Raw genomic sequence first — 25,967 nt, 5'->3', positions numbered from 1 at the left:
TTCGTTCAATCACTTATAACATGCAAATGAAGTTTTAGGGCACAACTAGAGTTATGTACTTACAATGAAAATTTCTGGAAAGTCAAACTAAACTCTCATAGATATACTTAAGTTTCATCAACAGGCATACATGGATAGTATCCATTGACGAAAAGCAATGGAGCAGCATAGTATCCCCTTGGTCAATGGATACTATCTAGATACAAATTAGATACGGGGGGGTGCTGTGCTGTCTGGGTTGGATTCATGTGCATTGCAGAAGTATAATTAGAAATTTGTCTTTGAGAAAATGATGAAATGATAAAGGGTCTGCATTTTAAATTGCATAACTTTAATGATAATTGAAGCATGCCTATTTCTTTCATATTATAAGACTCTCGAATGAAAATTCAACTGAGAAACATTCATGTGAGTGTAAGGTATGTCTTCAATTGTCAGTATATTTATTTGTCATGTCACTTGGGTCAAACCAAACTTTTTGAATTCATATCTCAAAGAAATGAAAACTAATGAAGAGAAGTCTGTTAGATGGGAAGTGTTTTTGTGCTACTCACCTGCGTCAGTTTAGCTGTGGCCTTTTCATAGTCACGGATGACTGTTACTACTGGAAATCCCATCTGTAGGGTCCAGGTATCCATGATTTCCTTCACACTAACAGATCTCTCCAGAGCTCCATCTCTATGTGCTTGTGCTGTTAAAGCATCCCAAAGGTCATTTTGAGTTGCACTCTGGTACGCCCTGACTTGCCACAGTCAACCAAGAGTGGGATAGTGAGCAGCAAGTGAAGTGAAAAGAATGAAAACATGCTAATTTAGAGCAGAGACCTTGTCACTAAAAACAATTATACAATCAAAATTTAAGGTAAACACACGGTGTCCTTTCAACAAAATTATTTCAAGAATAATAGGATTAGCCCAGTGAGAAATGGGTGGTGGAATCCACGTGGAACCCACGTGGAGAATTAACGTGGATACCACGTGTTTTTGGTCGTGGAATCAACGTGGAACCCACATGGAAATTTGGTGGAAAAATTAAAACAGCAGTAGGTGCTGTCCTAAAACCATTAAAACCTCAACCACTCTATATCTAAACCTTCGATATATGTGTCTACGATTTTTCACGAGCTCTCATGGCTGCCTTTCCACGAATTATATAAAAATAGAATGTGCGATACATTGTCACATAACTAGCGTGGTTTCAGGATGATAAATGACGCAATGTCACCAGAGAGTTAAGTTCCACAAATTAGAAATTCTGTTTAACATTTTATGATAATCACCACAAATCCACTTGAAATCAACGTGGATTCCACGTGGGTCCAACCACTCAATATCCACCACCACCAAATATCCACCACTCAACGTGGATTCCACGTGGGCTCCACGTGGATTCCACCACCCATTTCTCACTGGGTAGAGCATCTACAAGACAATGGAAAGTGAAAATCAGGGCAATCTGAGGCTGAGAAAAACTGCCAGGGAAAAATATTCAACTACATATTATGATGTTTTGAGAAGACTGGAACTAATATATATATATATAAATAAATATATATATATATATGTATGTTTGCGCTTAAGGCGCCGTGTGAATGAATGAAGTAGTGTATCGGCCATATTGGCTTATTTCACTTGGGCTCTGCGTGCCCCGAAACGCATGTTCCTGTCTCTTTCCTACTATCGTGTGAGTGTGTTCCTTTCCTTTCATCCTTGTGTCCTCGTCCATTCCTTCCCTTGGTGAGTGGTGAGCTGCCCCAGTGCCATCTATTGGTTACTCTCGTGGGCCACAGCAAAGGGAGTTTTCTGTGGATAAACGCCCGCCGAAATCATGGTAAATCTAAGCGTCCTGGTAGCGCAACTGGTAGAGCACCTGGCCGGCAACCAGGAGGTTCTGGGTTCGAGTCCCAGTCAGGCCGCATTTTTACCCTCTGATTTCTGGTTTTTTTCCACCTACCACAGCACCGTTGTCCTCGTCCATTTTCTATTCCATGTTCCTATCCCTTTCTTTCCTTACCTCTGAATTTATATGTATGTTTGCGCTTAAGGCGCCGTGTGAATGAATGAAGTAGTATATATATATATATATATATATGAATCTGTAAACAATGAAGCATTTGATGCCCTATAGAAAGCATCACCTTTAACACTTTGAGAGCCGGCTGCTAAATTTAAAGCCCTACGGAAAAATCCAGCCATTTTTACAATATTCATACATTTTTTAAAACATTAGCATTGAAAATATATTTATATTGATGTGAATTTCAATAAAAATGGACTTTGCTCTTCTTTATGAATGAGTTGAATAACATTTATTGCTAATTTTTAAACACATAATTTAACAATTTAAACCTACTGTTTTTGAAAAAAAAAAAGTTGCAACATATGATGTACCGCCATAACATGCTAAATAATTTTTTAATATGCTCAATTTGAACTATTTTAAGCATGGAAATCATAAAAAAGCATTGTTCCAAGCAAAGCATTATAAATCCTGGATGACAAAAAGGGTCAATGCATCCTCAATGAATTGGCCCAAAGAATTTTCACGCTAAGTCGCCTAAGATGAGGATGCCGGTAGTTACAGAGGACTTTTCGTCCTCAAGACATAAAGTGAACTCTTTTTCCATCGAGCAGTTGATTTTTGAAAAAATGGAACCACTAAGCAGTAAACTAGAAAAGTACCACGGGCGAATATTACGGCTTCACGTATACAAAGCCAATTAAATGGAAAGACGTAATATTACGTCCATGGCAATCCTCAGACGGATTAGCAGGACGTTATATTACGTCCATGGCATGCAAAGTGTTAATGATCATACTAGGGGGAGGAGATGAAAAATGTATGAAAATTATACATGAACCAATATGCATGTTTCAGAATATTTTAAGAGGCACTGTTCATGATGGAAATGTACTCATACATAATATCCCGCACCTGCTTTTAAGGTAATTTGTCAGCCCCTTCTTGAAGACACTGGTAGTCAGGAAATGATCCATCATTCGTATGATAGATGCTCCTGTAATTTAAACAAAATAACAATTACAGACTTTTCTCCAATGCAGTTTTTTATCAGTGTAACTTTCATGTTTACCCATGCAATGATTTAAAAATCAAAGCCATGCTTGATATGTAGCCATCTATCAACATTTTTGCCTCAACAATCTTAAGTTACAGAGCAATGAACACATTCAGTGCACAGCACGTCAATTGACGTGTTTTTCCGGTCGGACCGGGAGCCCTTTCTCCGCCTCCATACGAGACTAATATCCATTTCAAGTCTTCCAATTGTGTATGTATATGGCCTTCAGGAAGCTTCCCTCTTTCTGCCGTGTGTGTTGCCCCATTTGTAAAAAGCAGTATTTGAACAGAAGTTATGGCACCGAAACCTCCCTCTATTTTTCTCTCTTATTTTAACAGCCTATTTTGACAACTTTAATGAAAATCGGACCCGCATTGAATGTGCTAACGCATATTCATGGCTTGCTTGTGCTTGGCAATGTGCTTGGCAAAAAAATGATCTATGAGGCAGAAGGTTGCTAACTATGCATACTTACACGTAATCAACAATGGTAATCATTATTTTTTATTGCTAAGTATTTATCACCATGAAACTTGTTGGTTTCTGTCTTTATATATTTTAGATTTTAACTATAGTCAATGATAAGCAAATGGTTCCTCTTAGGCTACAATTACTTAAGCTTCAGTTTCCAATGAAGTTTTAATTGAGGACAGATGCTTACCTTTTCCATATGATATCCTATCAAAGATTTCATTTATTTCATCAGGATGTCCAACCTCGATGGATATGGGATGAGATGACTCCAGAGCATCCAAGGCAAAAACATTTTGCAGCTCATCTACCACAAACTGTTCCGTTATTTTCCAGGAAGGCTCCACCTGTTGAAATTTTATTGAAAAAAAAGGTTGTTGTATTAAGAATAGCAAATAATTTTCATTTCATGTACCTATATAGTAATATATTTGCCCATTAAAAGTTTAGCATTTATATTATGCATTAACATCTGGTAGGAACTATTTACAATCTTCTTTGGCAACCATAAATTGGGTACCCAATAAAAAGTATAGTGAATGCTCTTGTTTAAGTTACATGATAGTCATAGCTACGGTAATCCTGGAAGTCCTGCCCCATTCCCTCCCCCCCACCCCCCCCCCCAGAAGGCTCGTGACCCCCATAAAAATGTGACAAATCAAAATTGGGGCAGCCATGGATCACACAGTGCTGGCAACCACTTTCAGTTTATCACAGGCAAAGGAATACCTGAGTTCTCACTGAACAGTTAAATAGAATAATGCAAAATGGAGAAATTTCTGAAGTCAAATACTATTCATTCCAAAACAGGAATATTTGCATGATAATATTCGAAAGGGCCCATGAAAGTTATCCTACACTGAAAATCCTTCATTCCTAACTGATATGAGAGAGCTGCCCAAAATGCAAACTCCAATTTGCCATTAAAAGAGAGCATCTACTCAAGGAATCCAAAATTATCACAACATGCATTCATTTTAAAAGTCAAGCATATTCCTGCCCCTCAATACTATTTCTTCTCAGGGTATTTGTGATAGCATGAAGCCAAATTATGTATTTTCTAGGTATTCATAGAGCTGGGCCCCCGTGGTTGAAAATGGCTACATATATAAAGCATCATTCAATTCCTCAGCATCATAAAAATTTGAGGTCTCATGATATTTCCCCATGTACTGCAACAGGTGAAATCATAGTTTGCCAAGAATGGGCTACAGGGAGGCTTTTGATAATCCAATTTAAACAATTGTGCTAATTTTCGCATGTTCTTGGTGCTGAGAGGAGAAGCATAAATGCACAAACCTAAAGACCGTATACCCAGGTATATAAACTAAATTTTTCTTCTAGAACTGGTTGAAGTTTCACAATGAACTTAAAAATTAACAATTGTTCCAAGCTGACACATAATTTTCCACCCTAAGTAAAATAACTGTGAACATCTTGAATTGAAATCAAGTTTCAATAGCATTACTGGAAGGAAAAATTGCAGCATGAACATCTTATTTGCTCATCACACAGTTTCACCATCATCATTTGGTCAGCAATCCTAAGATTTGCATCACATAGTTGCAGGTAGTGATGACCTTCAAGAGGTACTATGGGTCTGTATCTCAAGAGCGACTCTGTTAGTGGTGAACAGTCCATGAAAGGCTCACTAAAAATTACAGTTGCTTGCGGGACAACACTGCTCTAGATAGGTATTTTGGGTTCAATTGTCCTCAGGCAACATAGAGCCTTATTGACTGGTATCTTCCCCATTATTGTGGTGGAGGATTATACCACCCACCGAAGTACTCTACCAACACCCTCATAGTAAGGGATGGCTTACACAGTCTGCCACCTCATACTTGCCGCCACCCCACCTATTTCCTGAGCTAGCATAAACACAGGTTACTAAGTGGACAGCCTTCTAGAGATGAGGCTTAAACAGAAGACAAAAACAAAAATTAAACAGTTTTTAACTCACAGCTTCCACACCAAGGTATTCCACATAGCTGGCAAATCCTTCGTTCAGCCATAAATCTGTCCACCATGATGGGGTGACGAGATTTCCAAACCACTGGTGGGCAAGCTCATGGGATACAACTGTGGCCACCCTTTGCTTGTTACTATTAGTGGAGACTCCCCTCTGGTACAGCATGGCTGTTTCCCTGAGAATATTTACCATGATTATTAGTTCAGACAATGAGAATAACGAGTGAAAAAAAGGTTGATAAATAGCTGTATCATCAAACACACATACATATATCTGTAAAATGCAAAAATAATATGCACAAATGCCAGTGAGGAATAATAATTTGCCTTGACAGAGATTCTTGGATCCCTTGAATTGGTATAAGGTGCCCTACCATTTATGCTGTTGGGGAATCTTAACACATTGCGTACCGGGGTAAGCTAATGTTTAGAATATAACTTTACCCAATCAAACCTTATGATGCATCACTTCATTATGAATAACGAACAACAACTGAAAAAGTGCTAACGAATACGTATTGCATGCTTTAAAATTGTTTAGGTTGACACACCTGAATGACGGGAATCTTTGTCATCCGTCCGGAACGTTCGGGAAAAAAATGACGAGAATTCTTGCCATCTGTACGCAACGTGTTAAGCTCTATTCACAACAATGTAACTTGGCATAACTTGACTTATCATGGACCAGAACAATCAACCAGATAAATTCCTTCAATCGCAGTACAAATTTCATACCAATTTGAGGTGCACTCTCACAGACCAGGTGGTTGGTGTTAAGGATAATGTTGGATCACAGTATAATATGAAAATTAAATAGCATTAAATATGGCCTGGCATCAGAGGTGGTCCTGAGTGGTCATGAGTTTAGGGAAGAAAGGAGATGGAAGAGAAAATGGGTGCTTTTCTGCTGGTAAGGATGCTGTGGTGTTTACTTCTGGTGGGTCTAGGGCATAAATTGAAAGGAGAAAAATCAGCCCCTGAGCAGAGGCATGCCGCTTCTTACACACTTCAAAGAGACAGGACAGGCCCTTTTGACACTCGCCCTTATGGTTGACTCACGGGCTGGGTGGAACCAAGAGCAAGGTTCATCCTTCTCCATCACCCCCCACAGATATGCCCCATCAAAGAAGGAAGTGCAAGTGCCGTTAAAATTGCAAAATTCATTTCCGAGTACTTCGAGATAGCTTTGATGTCTCTCAATAGGCAAAGCTACCTTCCAGGCTGATGGTTAACTTCAGTTTGAATTTTCCTCAACTAATTATTATTCTAAGCCTGGTTACACCATTTGAAGCTGTACTGAACCAGCAAATATGTATTCTTTTGGAGTTTATAACTCCATAGTTATGCTAGGTTAAATCAACTCAAGTTATTGCGGACAAGGCTTAAATCTCTTGAAGAATTTTGTTTCCTAAATAGGACTCAGAGGAGCATACTAACAGATATAAAATGCAATAAGGCTGCGTGCTTAAGCCCACAGCATCAAAGTCCCAAGGAAAAGGCCAGAACATTGAAAGCTAGGGTAGGGATAGTTTATTTGCTGCTCTGTGCCTTGAATACTGCAAAAATTGGCAATACTTATACCAAAAATCAAACTATTCATAAAAATATTTTGGCTAAGCCAGGATGAAACCCTGATCTCAAGACTCTTGGTCAGGTAGGCTAACAGTAAAAAAAGCCCAAATCAATTGTTGCATACCTGACTGAAGACTGGAAGAGCTTCGTTAAAATCCTGAGTAAATTTTATAATTTTTCATTACAGGATAAGTCTTTTATTAGTGTATGATCTGGCAGATATGAGTGGCTTCATGTAAAGATTAGTTTCATGCAGAACTAAGCAAAAATGGACTTACCTGTACGTTATAAGTCCCCAGTTCTCCATTGCTCCAGCAGCAAAGTCAGGCAGGGCAATCATATCAACTTTAGGGAGAGGGTAAGTCACTCCAAAATAGTTTTCAAAATGCTTCAAAATAGCTGGACCAACGTGTAGACTGTATTGAGCCTGGTTGATGGCTTCTCGACGTGCCCACACAGAAAATGAACCGTTTGTTCGTCTTTCAAAATCACACACAACAAATGCAACTAGGTATGTTGACATTGGCACAGATTCCATGAAATGCTCCCAAACCCATCCAGGCATATCTACCCTGGAATATTAAAAGAACATAGCCATCAGGTCAAAGTTTGATCCAGGGCATTAGTTAAGATTACATCTCTGTGATAATTTATAATTTTCTGCCGTTATAGTTGTAGCCATTATACTTATTGTTGACTAGCACTACTACTTTCATGACATTTATCAGCGTCATATTACAAGCGTACGTTTTTGCATTAAAAATCCACCAGAAAAATCCACCAGGGGCAGATATGGGATGCATTGGAAATAACCTTTCACTAGCGCATTTTTATTTTTGGACTTGAACTTCCTACAAATAAACCACATAATTACTTTTTGATGTAAACAGTTTCTCAAAAAATTCCAGTATAATTATATTTCACATTAAAACCTCAATGAGACTCCTTTTCCAGACCACACTTAATTTTCCTCTCATCCACAAAACGTAATATAAGGTCAAATTAATGTTTATCTTGGCAGTATGTAAATAATTCATCATAATTTTGGGCAAGCAATTTCAAGTTTCGTTGACACTTCACAAATTTATTTCTTTTCTACCAAATTTTTACATTCAACCGTTTTAATTAATGTAATTTAAATGTTTTTAGGTAGCATTAAAAATATTTCTTCCACAGCTCTCATAATAAATTTGAACCCATGCAAAAGTTGGCATCAAAATGTTTTCCTCATAACCTATAATGAAGTACTCTGAGAAAGACAAGCATTACGAATAGCCTTATAAAACATAAATTCTAAATTGGAACTAACTTCAGGGGAGACAATAAATATTAAACTGAAAAATTGGAGGGGAAATATCTGACTCCCAGCGAAACTGAATCAATTAACAGTGTTAACTTTGAAAACGGAATATTGTTTATGCATCCTTCTGTAGCTTAGCACCATGAAAACCTTGAGAAAGGAAAAATTAATAATAGATCCAATTCTATTGGGCAAGGTAGGGTGGAATAGAAATTATCATAATAAACTTAATTTTACGCAGCCTTTGCTTCTATTTGATAAAAAAGAAAAAAAAACCTGTTTAAAAACTTGATTCGTCGCCATCAGTTCACGGTTATTATGCGTTAAATGTTGCAACACGAGTCGTTTAGATTAAAAAAAAATTTTCACGAAAAAATCGAAAAATTTTTCTTTCATCACAAAGAAATCCTCATAAGACGAAAACAATAGAACCTGCCGGAGCTCGGAAAGAAATGAAGGCCGCAGGGCGTTTCCTAGAGGGTGTGTGTATGCGACCCGCAGCGCACAAAGGTCGAGAGCGGCTGCAGCGTGTAAGGAAGGCAGGGGCAAAGGCGGAGGACAAAGGCCTCCCTCTCATTCACTAACACTGGTTCGGTGACTCCTTGAATGTGCGGCATGTTGGAGATGGCCGACATTCCGTGCGGCCTCGCGATGCTGATCTTGAACCTCGCCTTGAGCGCCGGCTCGTCAAAGCACGGGAAGGCTCGACGGGCGTCTGTGGGCTGAAACTGCGTCGTCGCGATCCACCTGAAATATTCCAGGAACGAATGAAGAACGTTCAGTACACCCATGAAAAAAACAGACGAACGCACAGCAAGAAATTAATACAATTGCGATCATAAATACATTTATATTCCAGTTAATTATTTAAATATATCGATTTTTTTCTATTTCTCTTGACCTCAATTTTTCACGTCGATTAATGTGTCGGAATGTGGGTATTTAAGAAGGAAATGCAAAATTTTTGGTATTTTTTTATGCTTTTCAAGTTTTTTTTTGCAATGGTTATCATTTTTTTATATTTTAAGAGGCCAATCAACGTTTCAATACAGCTCGATAATATGAGTTTTCTAATTGAAGCGTTGACATGGGAAAGGTAGTAGGACAGTGTCCTACTACCTTTCAAATGTAAATTTCATATTTAGTGTCATAAGGACACTAAATGTGAATTTTACAGGAAACGAAAGGAAGACATTGCCAACAATTGGCAATTGCCAACATTGCGAAGCTAATATTAGTGTGCAAACTTCGTCAATCATAGCAACTGACATATTCTGCCTTGACCTTAAAGTGACTATCTGCCTCGCCCATGCCATTGGCACGTGCATGTACTACCTTTTCCATGAATAAACGAAATTTCGCTTATATCTGTCTTACTACCGCTCCCATATCAACGCAAAAGTTTTCGAAATGACCAGCATCTTCTAAAATAATAAAATGAATTAATTTTTAATTATGAAGATGTCTTGACCTTTTTAACTACTAATAGTTATTATTATTTTTCTAGATCACAAGGGAGAAAAACCGTAAGATTATATCTAAGCTAAGGAAAATTACAACTTTCGCTTACAGTGAGCTTATGTTCAGGGCTTGAGAATTAGTAACTATTGGCACATGCTAATCAAACTATTCGAACACTGCAGAAAACAAATTTCATGCATTTTCCTTTGGAAATTCAAGTTAATCAAGAGCTAGGACATTAAGATACATAACTTTATGAATATAGTACGAAATTCTCGAGGCAAGAAGATGCGGAAAAGGATTGGTACATTTAATTAGTGAGCTTGTCGAAAAAATAGTCAATGATATATTTATTATTCATTGATATTGAAAATTCATATTATGAGAAATGCTTTACATATTTTGCGCATACTTTTCATGATTGGTAAGGATATTAGCTATGGATGCATAACCTTGTATTAGGATAAAACTCACTTAAATTCCCTATTGAATAATTTTCATTGTAGGTAGGACAATATTTATATAGATATTTATTTATTTTCAACTTCCCGTAAACGGCATATTAGGGCCTTTGCAACGGAGGATTAACAAAGCACAGCACAAACATACATGCCCTGGATAGGGACCAACTACCTAGGCGGGATTTGAACCCACGACCTACGGTTAGAGAGGCGAGGACTTATCCCCACCACCACGGACGCCGGCTCATAACCATAACATCATATCAATAATTAATTAATAATTTTGAAATCAAATTCGGGTAAGATAAAAAATTACAAGAACCATTGTCACGTTAAAAATAAACGAGAAGATATACGCACGTCAAAAACGTTCTGCTCAATTTAAATTACTCAACGCCAAAAACGATAGTTTTTTATTGCGGTAGGTAATTCTACGACAATAAATACATGTAATCAACAATCATCTCACGATAACGTGGCATCGAAATGCATGGTAATAAAACAAATCAATAACTATAAATACCTTGTGATTACGAAATCTACTGAATGACCAGACTAAAAATCAGTTTAAAGTAAACGACATTAAAGCTGCACATTATCTCTAAAATGCTTTCAAATTGTGCAAATATTTATCTAAAATATAAAGAAACATATACATATCGGGACTAGAGGTTTCTCGTAATGGGAGCACAACGCGAATCGAAACCTCATTTTTGTTATAAAATAACGTCGAATGCGCGGATTTCAAATGTACGGGAAAAAATTTTTCTACCATTTTAGTACCTCTTGTAATTCTCATGAGTTTTTGACATAATTTGGAGACTTTTCAAAAAGAATTTTGATACATCTTTCATTAAAATTATCATGTATTGTGAAGAGAAGGAGCCTTCAACAATACATCCTTTGAACAAATCTGCCTGGCAGCGGACAGGCATGGAATCCATACACACATTGTGAGATGGATCAGATACATGCTTGAGCAAAGATCTGTTACCGCCCGTCTTGGAGGGAGCTCGCTGACGGTGACTGTGACAAGAGGGTGTCCACAGGGTGGGGTGTTGTCCCCATTACTGTGGAATATGGTAGTCGACAGTCTGCTGTCAAACCTCCACAATACCGGTGTATTCACACAAGGATACGCTGATGATATCGTGATCTTGGTTTCAGGCAGATTCCTAGACACAGTATGTGAGCTTTTGCAGAAAGCCCTGGACAAAACAGCCCAGTGGTGTTCCGAAACAGGACTCTCTGTTAATCCAGAGAAGACCAATCTTGTTCTCTTCACTAAGAAAAGGAAGAGAGAGGGATTCACTTCCCCCTACCTCTTGGGAAAGAGACTAACACCGTCCTCATCGGTCAAATATCTTGGAGTCACTCTAGATTCCAAGCTCAACTGGAGAGAGCACATGGATAGCAAACTCAAAAAAGCATGTGCCTCATTATGGACATGTAGAAGAGCCCTTGGTAAATCATGGGGCCTTCAACCCAAAGCCATTAGTTGGCTATACAATGTAGTGGTGAAACCTAGTTTCCTCCACTGCTCAATTGTATGGTGGAAAAAGACCAAACAAATTACTGTTAGGAACAAGCTTAACCACCTACAAAGAATGGCCTGTATGGGCATTACAGGAGCAATGAGGACGACTCCAACCTTGGCGATGGAAACTCTGCTGAACCTTCCCCCACTTTATGTGGAAGTAGAGGTTCATGCAAGAGCCACGTTATACAGATTGAGAAATCTAGGTATGTGGTACGACAGAGGAAATTTCTCTGGACACAGACAACTGTGGACGGGACTGAGGGAGTCTAGCACCATTTTTGAGATGGGGTCGGATTCCATGATGGCGACGTTCAATTCTTCACCGCCTCTTTTTAAAACCCATTTCCCAAACAGGGAATGCTGGGCAAAAGAAGAGGGGAAAGCCCTTCATAATGGAGCCCAAGTGTGGTTCACCGATGGCTCCATGAAAGAAGGGAAAGCAGGGGCAGGCGTTTACAGCCAGTCCCCCCCTAGGAGCATACATGTTCCCCTAGGAAGATATGCCACAGTGTTTCAGGCAGAAATTTTTGCTATCCTAACCTGTGTGCACGCTATTGAGGAGACAGGTCTCTACAAGAGACCAATCCATATATGCACTGACAGTCAGGCTGCTCTAAAAGCCCTGAACTCACCTTGGTGCAGATCTAAACTATTGGCTGAATGCTACAAGGCTCTCAATATTCTGGGCAGCCGCTGCAAAATAGAACTTTTCTGGGTACCGGGACATTCAGGTATCACCGGAAACGAGAAGGCAGATGAACTGGCAAATGCCGGTGCTGAACAGAATCCAATTGGCCCAGAACCAATTGTGCCAGTTGCCTCATCAATTGGGATGGCTGCAATTAAAGGGTGGGGAGCAACCCAACACCTAAAGATCTGGCGGGAAACACCGGGTTTACGTCAGGCAAAAACCCTTATAGGAGAGATCTCTCCTAGACTCGAGAGAAGACTTCTTCTTATGAACAGAAGTCAAGTGCGGACGGTAGTAGGCCTGCTTACGGGTCACTATCACGTAATGAGACATATGCACCTGCTGGGGATAACAGACTCAGATAGGTGTAGATGGTGTGAGATGGAAGAAGAAACAACCACCCATCTAATATGCGAGTGCCCCGCAATCATGAGGACTCGATATAGACACCTGGGCTCACCTTTCATAGAGCCCAAGGAAGTAAGAGATCTTCCCATTGGGGACCTTTTGTCCTTCGTTAAGGACATTGGCCTCTATGGATGATCCATTATCGGTGGTTAGCACAATGGACCTATAGGTCTAAGTGCCCTGGGAGCTGATCCCCCACCGCATAAACTAATCTAATCTAATCTTCATTAAAATTATCATGTATTGTGACTACGAAACCAACGAGGTTATTTTAATGCTAGAGCCTCGAATACATTCAAATAATGGCCGAGAGATATCGAGGATATTTTACTTGTTACATCATGGCGGCCTTGAAATATTAGATAAATAAAAAATTGAAGTTCTTTGGAAATTGTTTTTATCATACCCGAGTTAAAAAAAGAGCGCTTCAAGAAGAGATCTCTGTTAAGATTACAAAAACTGACCTTGAAAGGATATGCAAGCCCTCAAGATCACACCACTACCGATGGAAGTGAAGCTTTAAATTCAATACAGGTCATACCTTACAGGATAAAACAAAAGCTTTCTTAAGAATAGAGAACTCTCTCAGGCCAATATTCGAGTGGATTGACATTTTTTTGAGAGCCACGGTATACTTAAAGTTTTTTGTCAAAAATACGAAGGACATTAAAACTCAAACTCTTCTCTGTATAACTTATGTGATACTTTGAGGCAGTTTTTTCCCTACAAAACCAAACATACTTGCTGCTAAACTGAATTTTTCTTGGAGACTTGGTGAAATGCCAAGAGGATAGGGTTACTAGAACAAACAGGAGAAAAATTTAATGGCTCTCATTCAACCATGTTTATCAACGTCTTTAATGATGAATAATGTAAAAAATTAAAATAAAAGATCATGTTAAAAATAAACGAGAAGAATTCTTTGAAATAGTGTAAAATTACATGTAGTACGATTTGATTTAACAGAAAAAGTTTAACGATTCGATATTTAAATGTTGGAAGTAATGAAAGCTACGCGTTTCGACCCCCACCTTGAATATGTGATTGCCACAGGCCTCCAGCTAAGCCTGAGGTGAGCTCTACCCACACCCATGCCAACCAACCTCAAGGATGAATCACTGAGTGATTAACGAGTGATATCACATACCCAAGGCTTAGGCTGGGGTGAGCTCTACCTTTATCCATCGTAACCAACCTTTGAAAGTAATTGCTTATCTATCCTGAACGTGTAAATTTCACAGGCCTTTGGCTTAGCCTCGAGTGACCTCTACCCTCACCCATGAGAACCAACCTTCGCGCTAAATCACTGAGTGAGTAACCCCCCCCCCCCTCTACCCTGAATGTGTGAATTTCAAATACCTGTGGATTAGCATGGGGTGAAATCTAGCCTAACATACACATAGTAACCTCCGGGTCAAATCATCGAGTGAATGAGAGAGGAACAGAAGAGGGATGGAAGGGGTCTGACCTGGTCTTGTTGTTCTCCGAGTATGAGCTCCGGTAGAATCCTTGAAGGAGGTCGTTGAGGATGCCTGAGAATTTCAAGTGCACCTCGTACTGCCGCCCGGCCTCCAGGTTCTCCTCCAGGTGCACCACGTGGAAGTTGCGCGCGGCGTCCGTCTCGTGTCTGGCCACGGGCACTCTCTTCATGCGCTCCCCCGGACGAGGCACGCGGTCCACCGCCGAGTACGCCTCGTCCACACGCATGTCGTCTCCCACGTGCAGAGTCACGTTCTTCGTCGCCTCCGTCACGTTCACCAGGATCCGCACCTTCGGTCACGGTCAAATGGAAGAGGTCGCGGGCAGGGTTACAAACATGAAATATTAGGACATAGCGAATAACAAGTAACCAGCACTTTTTCACAAATTGTTCGTCCTGAATAAAACTCAAAACTCTTCAGCTAATACGTTAACCATCGTTCACAACAACTCAACTTGGTGTAACTTGACCAATAAATGAGATATTCTGTTAATCGCAGCTTAATAACTTGGAAGCTGGAGTAAAAGTGGGAGGAATGACGTTCAAATCAGTGAGGATTGCGGATGATCAGGCGTTGATTAGCCAGCCAGCAATGGGGCTTTAGGCTCTAGTTAAGCAAGCGTTATGAGGAGTATAGGATGAGGATTTATCACAAGAAGACCAAGGTCATGCGATTTTGTAATGCATCGCGGGCGAGGAATGCGAGACTGAAGATATAAGTAGGTAGGGAAAAACTTGAGGAGGTAGAGCAATTTAACCATTTAGGCAGCACGTTAGAGGAAAACGGATACAGCAGTAAGGAAATAAAGAAGAGAATTGCATTAGCAAAGGAGGCGTTCATGAACAGGAAGGAGTTTATGAGAGGATCACTATATAAGGGTTTAAATAAAAGGTTAGTGAAGAGTCTGATCTGGGGCAGTATTCTGTAACTCCAAACCGATCGGTGCGGCACCGATTCGTCGGGTGCGACGTAACACCGACTCCCGGTAAGAAGTCGTGCGATTCTGTACGAACCCGATCGGTGCGGCACCGACGTGAGGGCGAGAGATCGTCGGTAGCCTTGCCGACAGCAAAAAGGTGTCGGTACGGCCACCGACTAGTGGGTTTCATCAACTCCCCGGTGCGCATTGTACGTTTTATTTTGTTTTTATCTCATCACCGAGTAAATAATGAGGTTTGCTGCAATGTTATCTTTTTCTGCCCCTTCGAATACGCCTCTATAATTCACTGTATCATCATATATATTGATTACCTTGACATAAATATAAGATATTGGTTAATAAACATGAGGTTTGCCACTATATAATGACTTTCTCTCATTTATGTTACCACTTTCACTCGCTTCCCAGACGGCACAGAACCCTCCGTATCTAATTCGTATGTACATAGTACCCATTGACTAAGGGGATACTGTGCCGCTCCGTCGCTTTTCGTCAATGGATACATACCATTCGCGGCCTGTCGACGAAGCGCGTACGCAGCATGTGAATGTCCGCTACTAAGCACGTACGATTGGATACATAGCGCGCAGGAACACGGCACTCAGGCTAATCTCAATCGATTAGGTCGAAATTAGTTATATCGTAACTCGCACGATCGAAAAATGTATCGAACGCAACACAATCGATAACTACCGACCGTAGCGAGAACCTTGATACGAATGAATTGTAAGTTCTCAATAGGTAAATAACACCATATCATGAATTCTAATTACCATGAAAGACTCACGACCGACAAAGTTTTTGTCGGTTGTGAGTTTTTCATGGTAATTAGAATTCATGATATAGTATTATTTACCCATTGAGAACTTACAAAACTTACTCGGCCACTTAAATAACTCTGCGAAAAATGAGATTCTCACGGCTAATTCACGCACCACCAGCATCCAGCATTGTTAAGTGGCTCGTACTTACTTGGAAACCTTGAGATGTTAATGAGAGTAAATTCTTATTAATTTTGACACAAAATAAGACATCACATAGCCCACGAGCATTAAAAAGCTTACCCTAAAGCCTGACGAAATAAGATTTTTAAATAAAAATTGCCGATGAAACAGGATTGCTGACACATCTGCTATTAGTATGATCGAATTCATCAAAATGCAAGCAAAAATTAACGTATAGTTCAGTCTCAGCTACTAAAACTTACCCATATCAGGCGCTAAAGTATTTGAAAAATTATTTGGTATGAGTAAAAGTCCCTAGGTAACTGCAGTAAATGTATCAACCTATTAAAAATATGAAAGTCCTGCCAAATCACCAGCATAAACACTTGTAAAATAAAACATGTTATCTCTTAGATCACACCTCCGATTTTATACTTACTTTGCATGAAGTCACCACCGCAAGAAATTTTAAAGAGGCAGGAAAGAAAAAACCCACAGAAATACAATACATATATTATGTATTTTCTATTGTCAACCACAATAATATTTCCAATTTTCTCTTCTATCCCACATCTAATTTAGCGAAACAATTACTCTTATTCTCTTTCGAATAGAAAATTATTTAAAAGAGGACTGGTCGATACATACAAACTATCGTCAATACTTTCTCCGATGAACGTCCACTATCACTGCACCAACTTGCACAAATCAAATCCACATCCACAAATATGTCACTTCTGCCACAATGTCTGTCTTCTTGGCGACAGGTAACAGTGAAGCAATGGTACCTTCCTCCAATCTGGGCACCTTCCATTCAGCAAGAATTTTCTCCTCGTCTTCTCGTCCAAGGCCACAGATTACTTTCTGATATCACAATGGTGCAATGTGAAGCTCACACACCTAAAATTAATAAATAATAAAATACCATGTAACTTATTAGGTCAAATCATTTCCAATTTTTGGTATTTCTGCATGAGAAATCAAATTACTAGGCTCGTAAATATAGTAAATATTTGTATGCCTGATATTTTTATTGTTTTAAACTATAGCATAAGATAATTTGAAATGATGAAAGCCGACGTGTAATACACCATAGGGCAAGCTAAGAAGCAATATTCGATCCTATAAACTTGGCAGCTTATTCCTAGTTTCTCCTTTAACCACACGTTTACCGAATGAATTAATACAAAAAAGACAACTAAAATGCAAGAATTTTCAAAAGAATTGCTGCTACAATATTTTGAATCACCATTTTTAGTACTGAATAGTTCGGGATGTTGATGCATCAACATCCCGAAGCCACTTCTGACTTAAAATTACATCCAAATAATTACAGCGAGAAAGAGTACATACCTCACAGTTTTTCGTAGGGGTGAAATGTTTTCTTCTTATCGCCCAAATGCACTTCTTCTTCAACTCAGGATCTTTTGGAGAGCTAAAAACTTGAACCATATGTCCCGGAGTTTCCATTACATCCCGACAATACACACACGAAAGGCATTTCTAACAAAAATATCTCACAAACACGTTTCTGAAGCCCAGTGAATGAAATTAAAGAATAAGGGAAACTTCACCATTACCAGACACTCTATTCTTCACTAACTTAACCACAAAAATCCCTGAAATGTAGTGAGACGTGACGTAAACGACGCGATCTCCAACGGCTTGTGAAGGCATGTGATCTTTCTAGGAGGATAGGGCACGATGGCACCAGATGGCACCACCCGCGAAAGAAAATAGTCCCAGACCGAATACAGTTTTATCGATGAGATACAATTTTATCGATGCATATGAATTTGCCAGTCCTCTTGCATCTTTTTTCGTCATTAAAGGAAATAAAGAAACAAAACCTTCTAAGTAACTTCCTAAGCGCGATTTTTGTATCTAGATTGTCCACCCTCGTATTTAGGTACGAAAACTTCCTGTGCCGTCTGGGTTGTAATAGGATTTCTTTCACTCTATCATCATTTATTTGCTCCTTTGACATAAAAAAGATATTTTTGATTAAATATGAGTTTTGCCGCAATGTTATCACTTCATCTCACTCTTAATAGGCAACTATTATTTCACTCGACCATCATTTGGCGTTTCTCTCGGCATAGAAATAAGATCTTTTTATTTAAGTATGAAGTTTGCCAAAACGGTATCAGTTTCTTTCATTTGTAACAGGCAACTATATTTCATTTTATCGTCAGCCATTGATTCCCTTGACGATAAAAGAAGATATTTGTTAATAAGTATGAGGTCTACCGCAATATTATCATTTTCTCTCACTTGGAATGCGCAACTTATACATATGTATTTCACCCAATCACAATTTATTTACTTCCTCGTCATTACACTTCTTTTAATTACACCCAGCTCCATATTTTTATAACAATTTCCTAACTTGTTCCTCTAATATGACATTTAAATTTGCATTTGAATCCTACGTTCACGTTCCATGGTATGTTATTTTCGTCTGCTACGGTGCCAATGGCATAACCTTCCGTTGATAACATTTAGACGGAACTTACTTAATGACAACTATATTACCAAATCATGAATAAATAGCATTATACGGAACCAATATTTAAAAAAAGAAACTACGATCTCAAGGATAGTTTCAATAATTCATTCCAGCAACAACAATCTCCATCACATACAAACTTTATTGTTATGTTGTAATATTGTTTCCTTCGATTCTGTAGGTACAGCATTACTACCACACATTATATAAGCATTGTTAACAACTTATCCAATATCAATTATCATAATCTAGCAATAAGTCGTAATTTCCGCAAATAAAAAGATTGAGAATGACGACAACAAACTGTGCCAATGAGTCTTCACTTGTTTTTACCCTTCTTTCATTGGTGGAGACACGTTTAACTTCGGATATATTCGGATTTTCCCTGTTTGGGAAGGAGAGGGAACCGTACCGACTGGTTTGATACCGACGACCATACTGAATCGCTGAATTTGCCGTCGTCGGTATGGAAACCGTCGTCGGTACGGAATGATGTGCTGTCGGTGGGCTGGGAAGGGAAACCGACCGGCGCGGTACCGACGAAATACAGAATACGGCCCCTGGAGGGTAGCGTTTTAAGGTGCGGAAGCGTGGGCAATATGGAAGGAGGACACGACAACGTTGACGGGAACAGAGGCCTTGACGAGTGCTCACCTCTCCGTGGAAGGTGAAGTTGACATTGGGCGACGCTCCCCTCGGCATGGCCAGCCCCAGGGGTACCAGCCGCAGGTCGTATCGGTGCGGGAGGACGCTCCGGGGCAGCCGCACGTCGAGGCGACGCGGCGCACGGCCCGCGCTGTGAGCGTCCCCAGCGTGTGGGCTGAGGCGTCCGCCGCCTGCCGCCCCACCGCCTACACCCAGGCCCTCGGCCGGGTAGTCGCCATCCTCGGCGGACGAGTCTGCGGCCAGAGCGCTGGCGCCCGCCTCGCCACGGGAGCACGGCGCCAGGTGGTAGACGAGGAGTCCGGTAGCGGCGAGGCAGAGCAGGGCGGCGAGCAGGAGGAAGAAGGCCGTGCAGCGGCTCACCAAGAAGCCCTTCTTCTTGCCGAACGTGGTGACGGAGGCGTTCATGGCGAGGGCCTCACGGGATTGGGACATGCCACCACCCGGAGGCCGGGGGGCGCGGAGGGGGGAGGGTGGAGAGGGGGTAGAAGGAGGTGTTGGAGGCGAGGGGCCCGGGTTCGGTCGCCGTCTTCTCGTCAGGTGCGACTCGCCGCTGCTTCCCGGATAGAGGCCTTCCTCTGCGGCGGACGAAGGGCTGCGGAAGACAAAGGAGGAGACGGGATTTGTAGATGGGTGGCTTCGTAAAAAAATATATATCCTAACTGAATTGCATGCGAAGCAAAGGCTGCATTGGGAAATAGTTAAGAGAAGTTGAGAACAGAATTTTTTTTAGACATGTACACATGAGAAAGGGTTTTCAGACGGCAGCTGCGAGTAAACATCTAATTAAATTTAATGTAAAGTTATGGTTGGAACGAAAATCAGTAAATACAAATTACTGTTAGGTACACAAGAGACAACATTCATCGATGATAGTGCCGTAAAAGAAATCAAAATTAAATTTAATATAAAGTTTGGCCTGCTTTGTTCATTCGTTAAGAGAAGATAACAGTTAAGAGCATGTAAGACAAGGTTTAGAGATGAAATTTGGTTGGTGATCGCATTCCATCCTCCTGATTATGGATGAACTTCAATAAATTTTATCTTAAGTTACTTTATTAAATTCCACAGCAAATTTATTTCCAAGAAGTATTTAAACACAGAAAAATTTATATCTCGGGAGAACAATGGTTGCAAGTCGATGACTAAAGTTGAATTTAGGTCGACTGTTAAGACGAAAAGTTGACCTCATAATTGTTGACAATTGGCTTCAATCATAATTGATTTCTCAACTACCCGTATACCCAGTGCCAATATATCCCTTCACTTCAATACATTGAGTTGCACAACGCATAATATCTATTTGTGGCATAAGCTCCAATTTTACATTTCTATGATTACAAGTAAAAAAAACAATCGTATGGTGTAGAAATATTTGACCAGCAAAAGCCGGTTTACATGGAGTACTAAACAAATAACCATCTATCTCCTATTTCAATAAACATCCCTGTAAGAATTATGATTACACAATTCGCTTTAACTCTTTGACTTATTGACAAACTTTTTCGGAGTAGCTCACCAGTATTACGACTGGTAATAGACATAGATTTTTCAGCGGAATAATGATTACATCATCGAAATGACTTGGCAGCTCAGATTAAAATATAAGTTATGAAATGATGATGATAGACGTAAATAAAAAAATAATATTATGAAATATGATGAGAAACATAAGTTGCTATTTGCGATAGATATTTATATTTATCGGATCAAATATTTATGAATAGAAAGCAATGAAATTATTGTATTTGAATAAACAGACATAATTGATATTCCTGTGAAGTAAGGAATCATATTGCAACAAGGATCAAACATGAGAAAAAGCTGCTACTGTTTATATTATATTGATTAATGCCATTCGTACTAACAGTTATACGACCACACAAAATGCAACAGGAGGGAAGAAAACCACAAAGAAAGTGAGATACTGCTGTATGGAAAATAAAACTTTAATTTTCATCCTAATAGTTTCACACGCAAAGGAAACTTAAACATTCTATAGCCCTTTGAAGAACTTTAAAAACTTAAAGAGCAGCTTCAACTACTCAATCTTCATGATGATATCATCATCTACCCTCCGTGGAGTTCTCCCCTCCTGGCAAGCAATTAGTATAAGTGGAACAAAGGGAAAATTCAAGTCATCAGAGATTAAGGCTCTCTCAATCTTCCAACATTCTGGTTTGCTTTCGGGAATGGAGTCGAAGTAAGATCAAGGGTTTCTTGAAATTGGACGGAGGCATATATTCCAAAAATTTGGGTTGGAGTAAACATATGGCGAAGAGGTTCATTAAAAAAAATATATCCTTTTCTATATATTTTCAAGGGTGCAATATGATTGTTGAATATAAATTCCAATTCCATCATATTACTATTCACCATATTCACTTGCACGAAGAGAGATGGCATAAAGTAATCGTGGAGCATTCAAAAAGCCTTCCAATGAGAAAGAAGTATTTTTTGATAATCTTCACTACCAAATGTACGTGGTGAATATACAAACATTGAAAGTTTCTTCTTTGATTGAATCAATAATTCTCAATGCGCCAGTGGCTCTAAAGCAGATCTTTTCTCTTGATTGATCGCACTGGTATTTGAAGATAATAAGGCGACAGCTAAGGTAATTTCCACCTAATGAGAAGGTAAGAAAATAACGAAGGAAACCCATCATCATGTCGGCGTAAGTATGTTCTACAGGAGAAAATGAACAATTTCTATTTTCACCCTATGGTAATCCACCTTAATAGCATTATTATATTCAGTGTTTAAGGAATATATTTAGTGTATTGATCAGTTTTATCATTGAATGAAGAGTTTCTATGAATAAAATTTATTCTCATTTATATCGGTACAGCAAACACTCCGCCAAGAATACGTTGTAAAAATAAATACTTGTTTTTATCTTTTCGCTTCTGCTTGCAAACGGAGTCCCCTCTCAAACATAACATGTTTTAATTTTGAAAAGAAAAATTAGGGCTTTGTAAAATGTGAACCACTCGTAAATACTCCTAAAAAGTATGATCCCATTGATTTATACTTAAATTAACGCCCCACCTACCTAAACAGTCATTTTTGAGCCATTTTTACCAGACGAACACATCATGATTTCAATTAAAGAATTTCTCTGCCAAAAATTTAAACAGCATAAAGTATGTTAATTGGCCTAGATTATATCCTCCTCTTGTACGTTTTTTAATGCATTTTACACTTATTTTAATGATTCTAATTTTAAATTCAAGATAATAAAGTCATAACATCATAATTATTGATATGTCTAAATGATTCTATATGTTGATCTTACTATTCGTAAAGATCTGCATTTCAATAAATTGAAAATTTAAAAAATATTTTTTTTTAAATAGTAAACATAACTGAACAAGAAGTCATGGATGCTATTTGGTGGAATAATTTCCTTAGTAAAAATCTCCATCTATATACTCACCCCACTAGTGAAATAAAATTTACGTTTCTGAAGGCCGCGCGTTTCACTTAAACGGAGCGGATCTTCAACCCTCGTTTCCTTGAGCTCCCCCAAGTCTTTAACGCAGGAAATTGATGCCCTAAAACATTCCGAAGATGAACACAGTTTTTGAGGATGGAGAGCGTTCGGGAAGTAAATGTTCCTTTACAGTGTGAGGGGGAGGGGATGAAAACATATATGTATGTATATAAAAGGCTAGGGTCGAGATGGTAGGGTGTGAAAGGGGGATGGGAAAGGGTTCCTTGGCGCCAGGGACCTGCCCCTTCACCCCACCCTACCCCCCCACCCCCATCGTCAACGACAAAGAGGGATCATACCATCTCGAGGGTCCACACTTCGGATCGAACTGAACGTCGCGTCGACTTGACGACACCCGGGCCAAGGGTCCCCTGGAGATACTCCCCGCACCCACCCGAAGAAGAGCATCGGCCTCTTTTCCTTTTTAACATTCGGACGACCCTTAAGAAAGCCGCCCGAGTTGGGATACGTCTCCGAGGAGCACTCTCCGGGCCGTCATCCAATCTTTCTTTCATGTTACACTGCTACGACGCGAAGAGTCGGCCAAGACGAAGACGACGAGAGATCTTCCGCGTAAAAAAATGCGGGAGTCTCTCTTTTTGGTACGTCTCATCGCAAGGCATGGCTGTAGGCAATCCTAGTTTCTCGTCACCATGGCCATGCATCATGTCATCATAGAAAATATTAATGAAAGGATCATGGCGAAACAAAACTCAGTACTATTCACAAACTTTTATTTTAACAGTCTACTAACTAGTTTCGACGTTTATACCGTAATTGGTTAGTCTTGATAATGACGGTATAAACGTCGAAAATAGTAGACTGTTAAAATAAAAGTTTGTGGAATAGTACTGAGTTTTGTTTCACCATGAACATTTCATCGTTCCACCAAGTAACGCCCGAATCAGTTGATTTTAATGAAAGGAGTAAATGCGACACATCGGGATAATAATGTCATGTTTTCCCCTTGCTTCCATAACGCAACGCCTTTAAAGTAAATATGACCTTGTCCTTCGTGAAATGTGTATCACAATGCCGTACACTATGGTAACCACACATGCGAGGAAGAATTACTGCCCTCTACCCTGGGTGATCGGTGGCATTATAGTTGGCGTTGTTATGAAATTGAAGGAATACGTAGATAAGGATAAGCTAATGGGAGACTTGAGTGGAGATCTGCGTCAAAAAATCTTACAATTAGGATTGTTGAGTATGAAACCATTGACCATGTATCAGGTAACTAAGTGTAATACAAATTGTTCGTTAAATTTTTCGCAAACACGCTTCGTTATAGTTTTAAAAAAATTTGGGACTAATCTCCGAGATGGGTAGCCCCAACTTTTCCTGACAGATTCCGGCCGCATCTTTAAAAGAGAATATTCACCAGATTCCCTTGAAAAAGCGACTTGTATCAGATAGAAAACGTTAGGGCCACCCAAAAAATGACAAGGAGAATGTCTCAAAAGTTTTTAACTATAATAAGTACCTATATGACATGTACCTAATACACAATAAAGCGAGTTGAAATAGTGAAATTCTTCTCGGAAGACCTAGGTGCGGGTATTCCTAGTTTTTTGACTAGAGGAATTATTAAATTTACTTTTATAATCCTATAATTTGAATAAAGAAACCCACGATCTGGATGTAACTGATGCCATGTGTCAAAATCTGGGTCCTCTATATAAATTGTGCTGTTTTGACAGAGAATTTCAGAAATCCTTTCTTAAGATAAGATATCACAAAGTAGCCAGGGATAGTGCTTCGTTATACTTTTTTATCGCTTGAGCCATTCATTAGGTCTAATTTAATGCTACTAATCCACTATGTAGCATGTGGAAATGATAAAATTGGTAAAAATTTGGTGCTCTTACACAATACGATAATATGCAGAATCTTAATCAGGTATTTCGACGCATTACCAAATGCTGCCGCAGCATCGAAATTAATGGCACCGAACAATTTTAAGTACTAAAGAAGCACTCAGGAATTTACATAGCAATTTTGATTTCCAAAATTTAGTATGACTTCCAAAAAATAAATCCTTTTACTTAAAAGTAAACATATGAAAAGTTCCTTATTACATTTATTTACGAAAAATCTTAGGTGTTAAAGCCGATAATGGTCTGCCATTATGATAAAATAACGATTTGGAGTTCAGATATTTCATACGCCACCTACATTAATATCAACTAACTTACAAATGGAGTGCTGCGTTGCTATTTCAGAGCAAAAAATTGAAGCTATTAGGTATTTTTGCATTTTGGAAACTTCTTTGGAGGATCTTCCCCTCCTCCTTCCAATCATCGTTGAGATTTTTGAGGACATTATCTAGTATCGCGGGTAACAAGGGCTTAAAGTTAATTAACAAGATTATCATAAAATATTTATAAGCTGAGTTTGAGAAAAGGAAAACTTCTCTGGAAATGATTCTAATATCACTGAATTTCCAAGAAATTATGATACGCTCTATAGAGAACTATTTTCTCATCTATTTATTCTCCAATATTACAGCGAATGTAGAAATTTTTAACGTACAGAGAAGAGGTCTTATTCCCTGCAGTTGTTCTTAAAGCCCACTGTTAAGGCAGGTTCAGATACAAGGGGATAAGGCAGCTCCGGAATGCCTCAGCATTTATTCCTACTCCAGCATATCAGATCACTCCGCGTTCTCATAGCAACCTCTTCATCTTCAACCGCTCACCTCAGACGTGCTCAATGTTTGCCTCGACCTCCATAGTGCCACTCATCGCACCGGCACGCTGATGAACGAAAATTAAGCACTCGAAGCGAGATATAGGCTCCCATACACGTACACCAGATTGCGGAGAATTTGCCTTCCCGGGCCACTTATCCGCTTCCACCAGGGAATGTGTACCTTTTTTCCATCTTTTTTATTTACCCGTAAATTCATCTTTCATCACTGTGAATTCTACTTCTACATAATCGTGCCCATATTCCTGGGAATGGCAGTGTGAAATGA

At 39.4% G+C, this 25,967-nt stretch overlaps 1 protein-coding gene across 2 annotated transcripts in view; it reads right to left on the bottom strand.

Moving 5' to 3' along the window:
• The window catches only part of LOC124165511 (aminopeptidase N), a 119,308-nt gene that overhangs the window by 6,083 nt on the left and 87,258 nt on the right, over positions 1-25,967 (bottom strand). For both annotated transcript variants that reach the window (XM_046542963.1, XM_046542956.1), the window contains exons 2-9: positions 19,483-20,086; positions 14,423-14,724; positions 8,979-9,140; positions 7,372-7,665; positions 5,514-5,697; positions 3,741-3,897; positions 2,935-3,016; positions 555-738 (exon numbers count right to left, since the gene is read on the bottom strand). In XM_046542963.1, coding sequence (XP_046398919.1) covers positions 555-738; positions 2,935-3,016; positions 3,741-3,897; positions 5,514-5,697; positions 7,372-7,665; positions 8,979-9,140; positions 14,423-14,724; positions 19,483-19,926 — 1,809 coding nt within the window. In that variant the 5' untranslated portion in view covers positions 19,927-20,086. The remainder of the gene's footprint in view (positions 1-554; positions 739-2,934; positions 3,017-3,740; positions 3,898-5,513; positions 5,698-7,371; positions 7,666-8,978; positions 9,141-14,422; positions 14,725-19,482; positions 20,087-25,967) is intronic.

This window comes from Ischnura elegans, chromosome 1 (genome assembly GCF_921293095.1).
Source record: "Ischnura elegans chromosome 1, ioIscEleg1.1, whole genome shotgun sequence".
NCBI classification, from domain to species: domain Eukaryota; kingdom Metazoa; phylum Arthropoda; class Insecta; order Odonata; family Coenagrionidae; genus Ischnura; species Ischnura elegans.
Note: the sequence above shows the minus strand (reverse complement) of the source record. Positions and strands in the feature narration are given on the sequence as shown.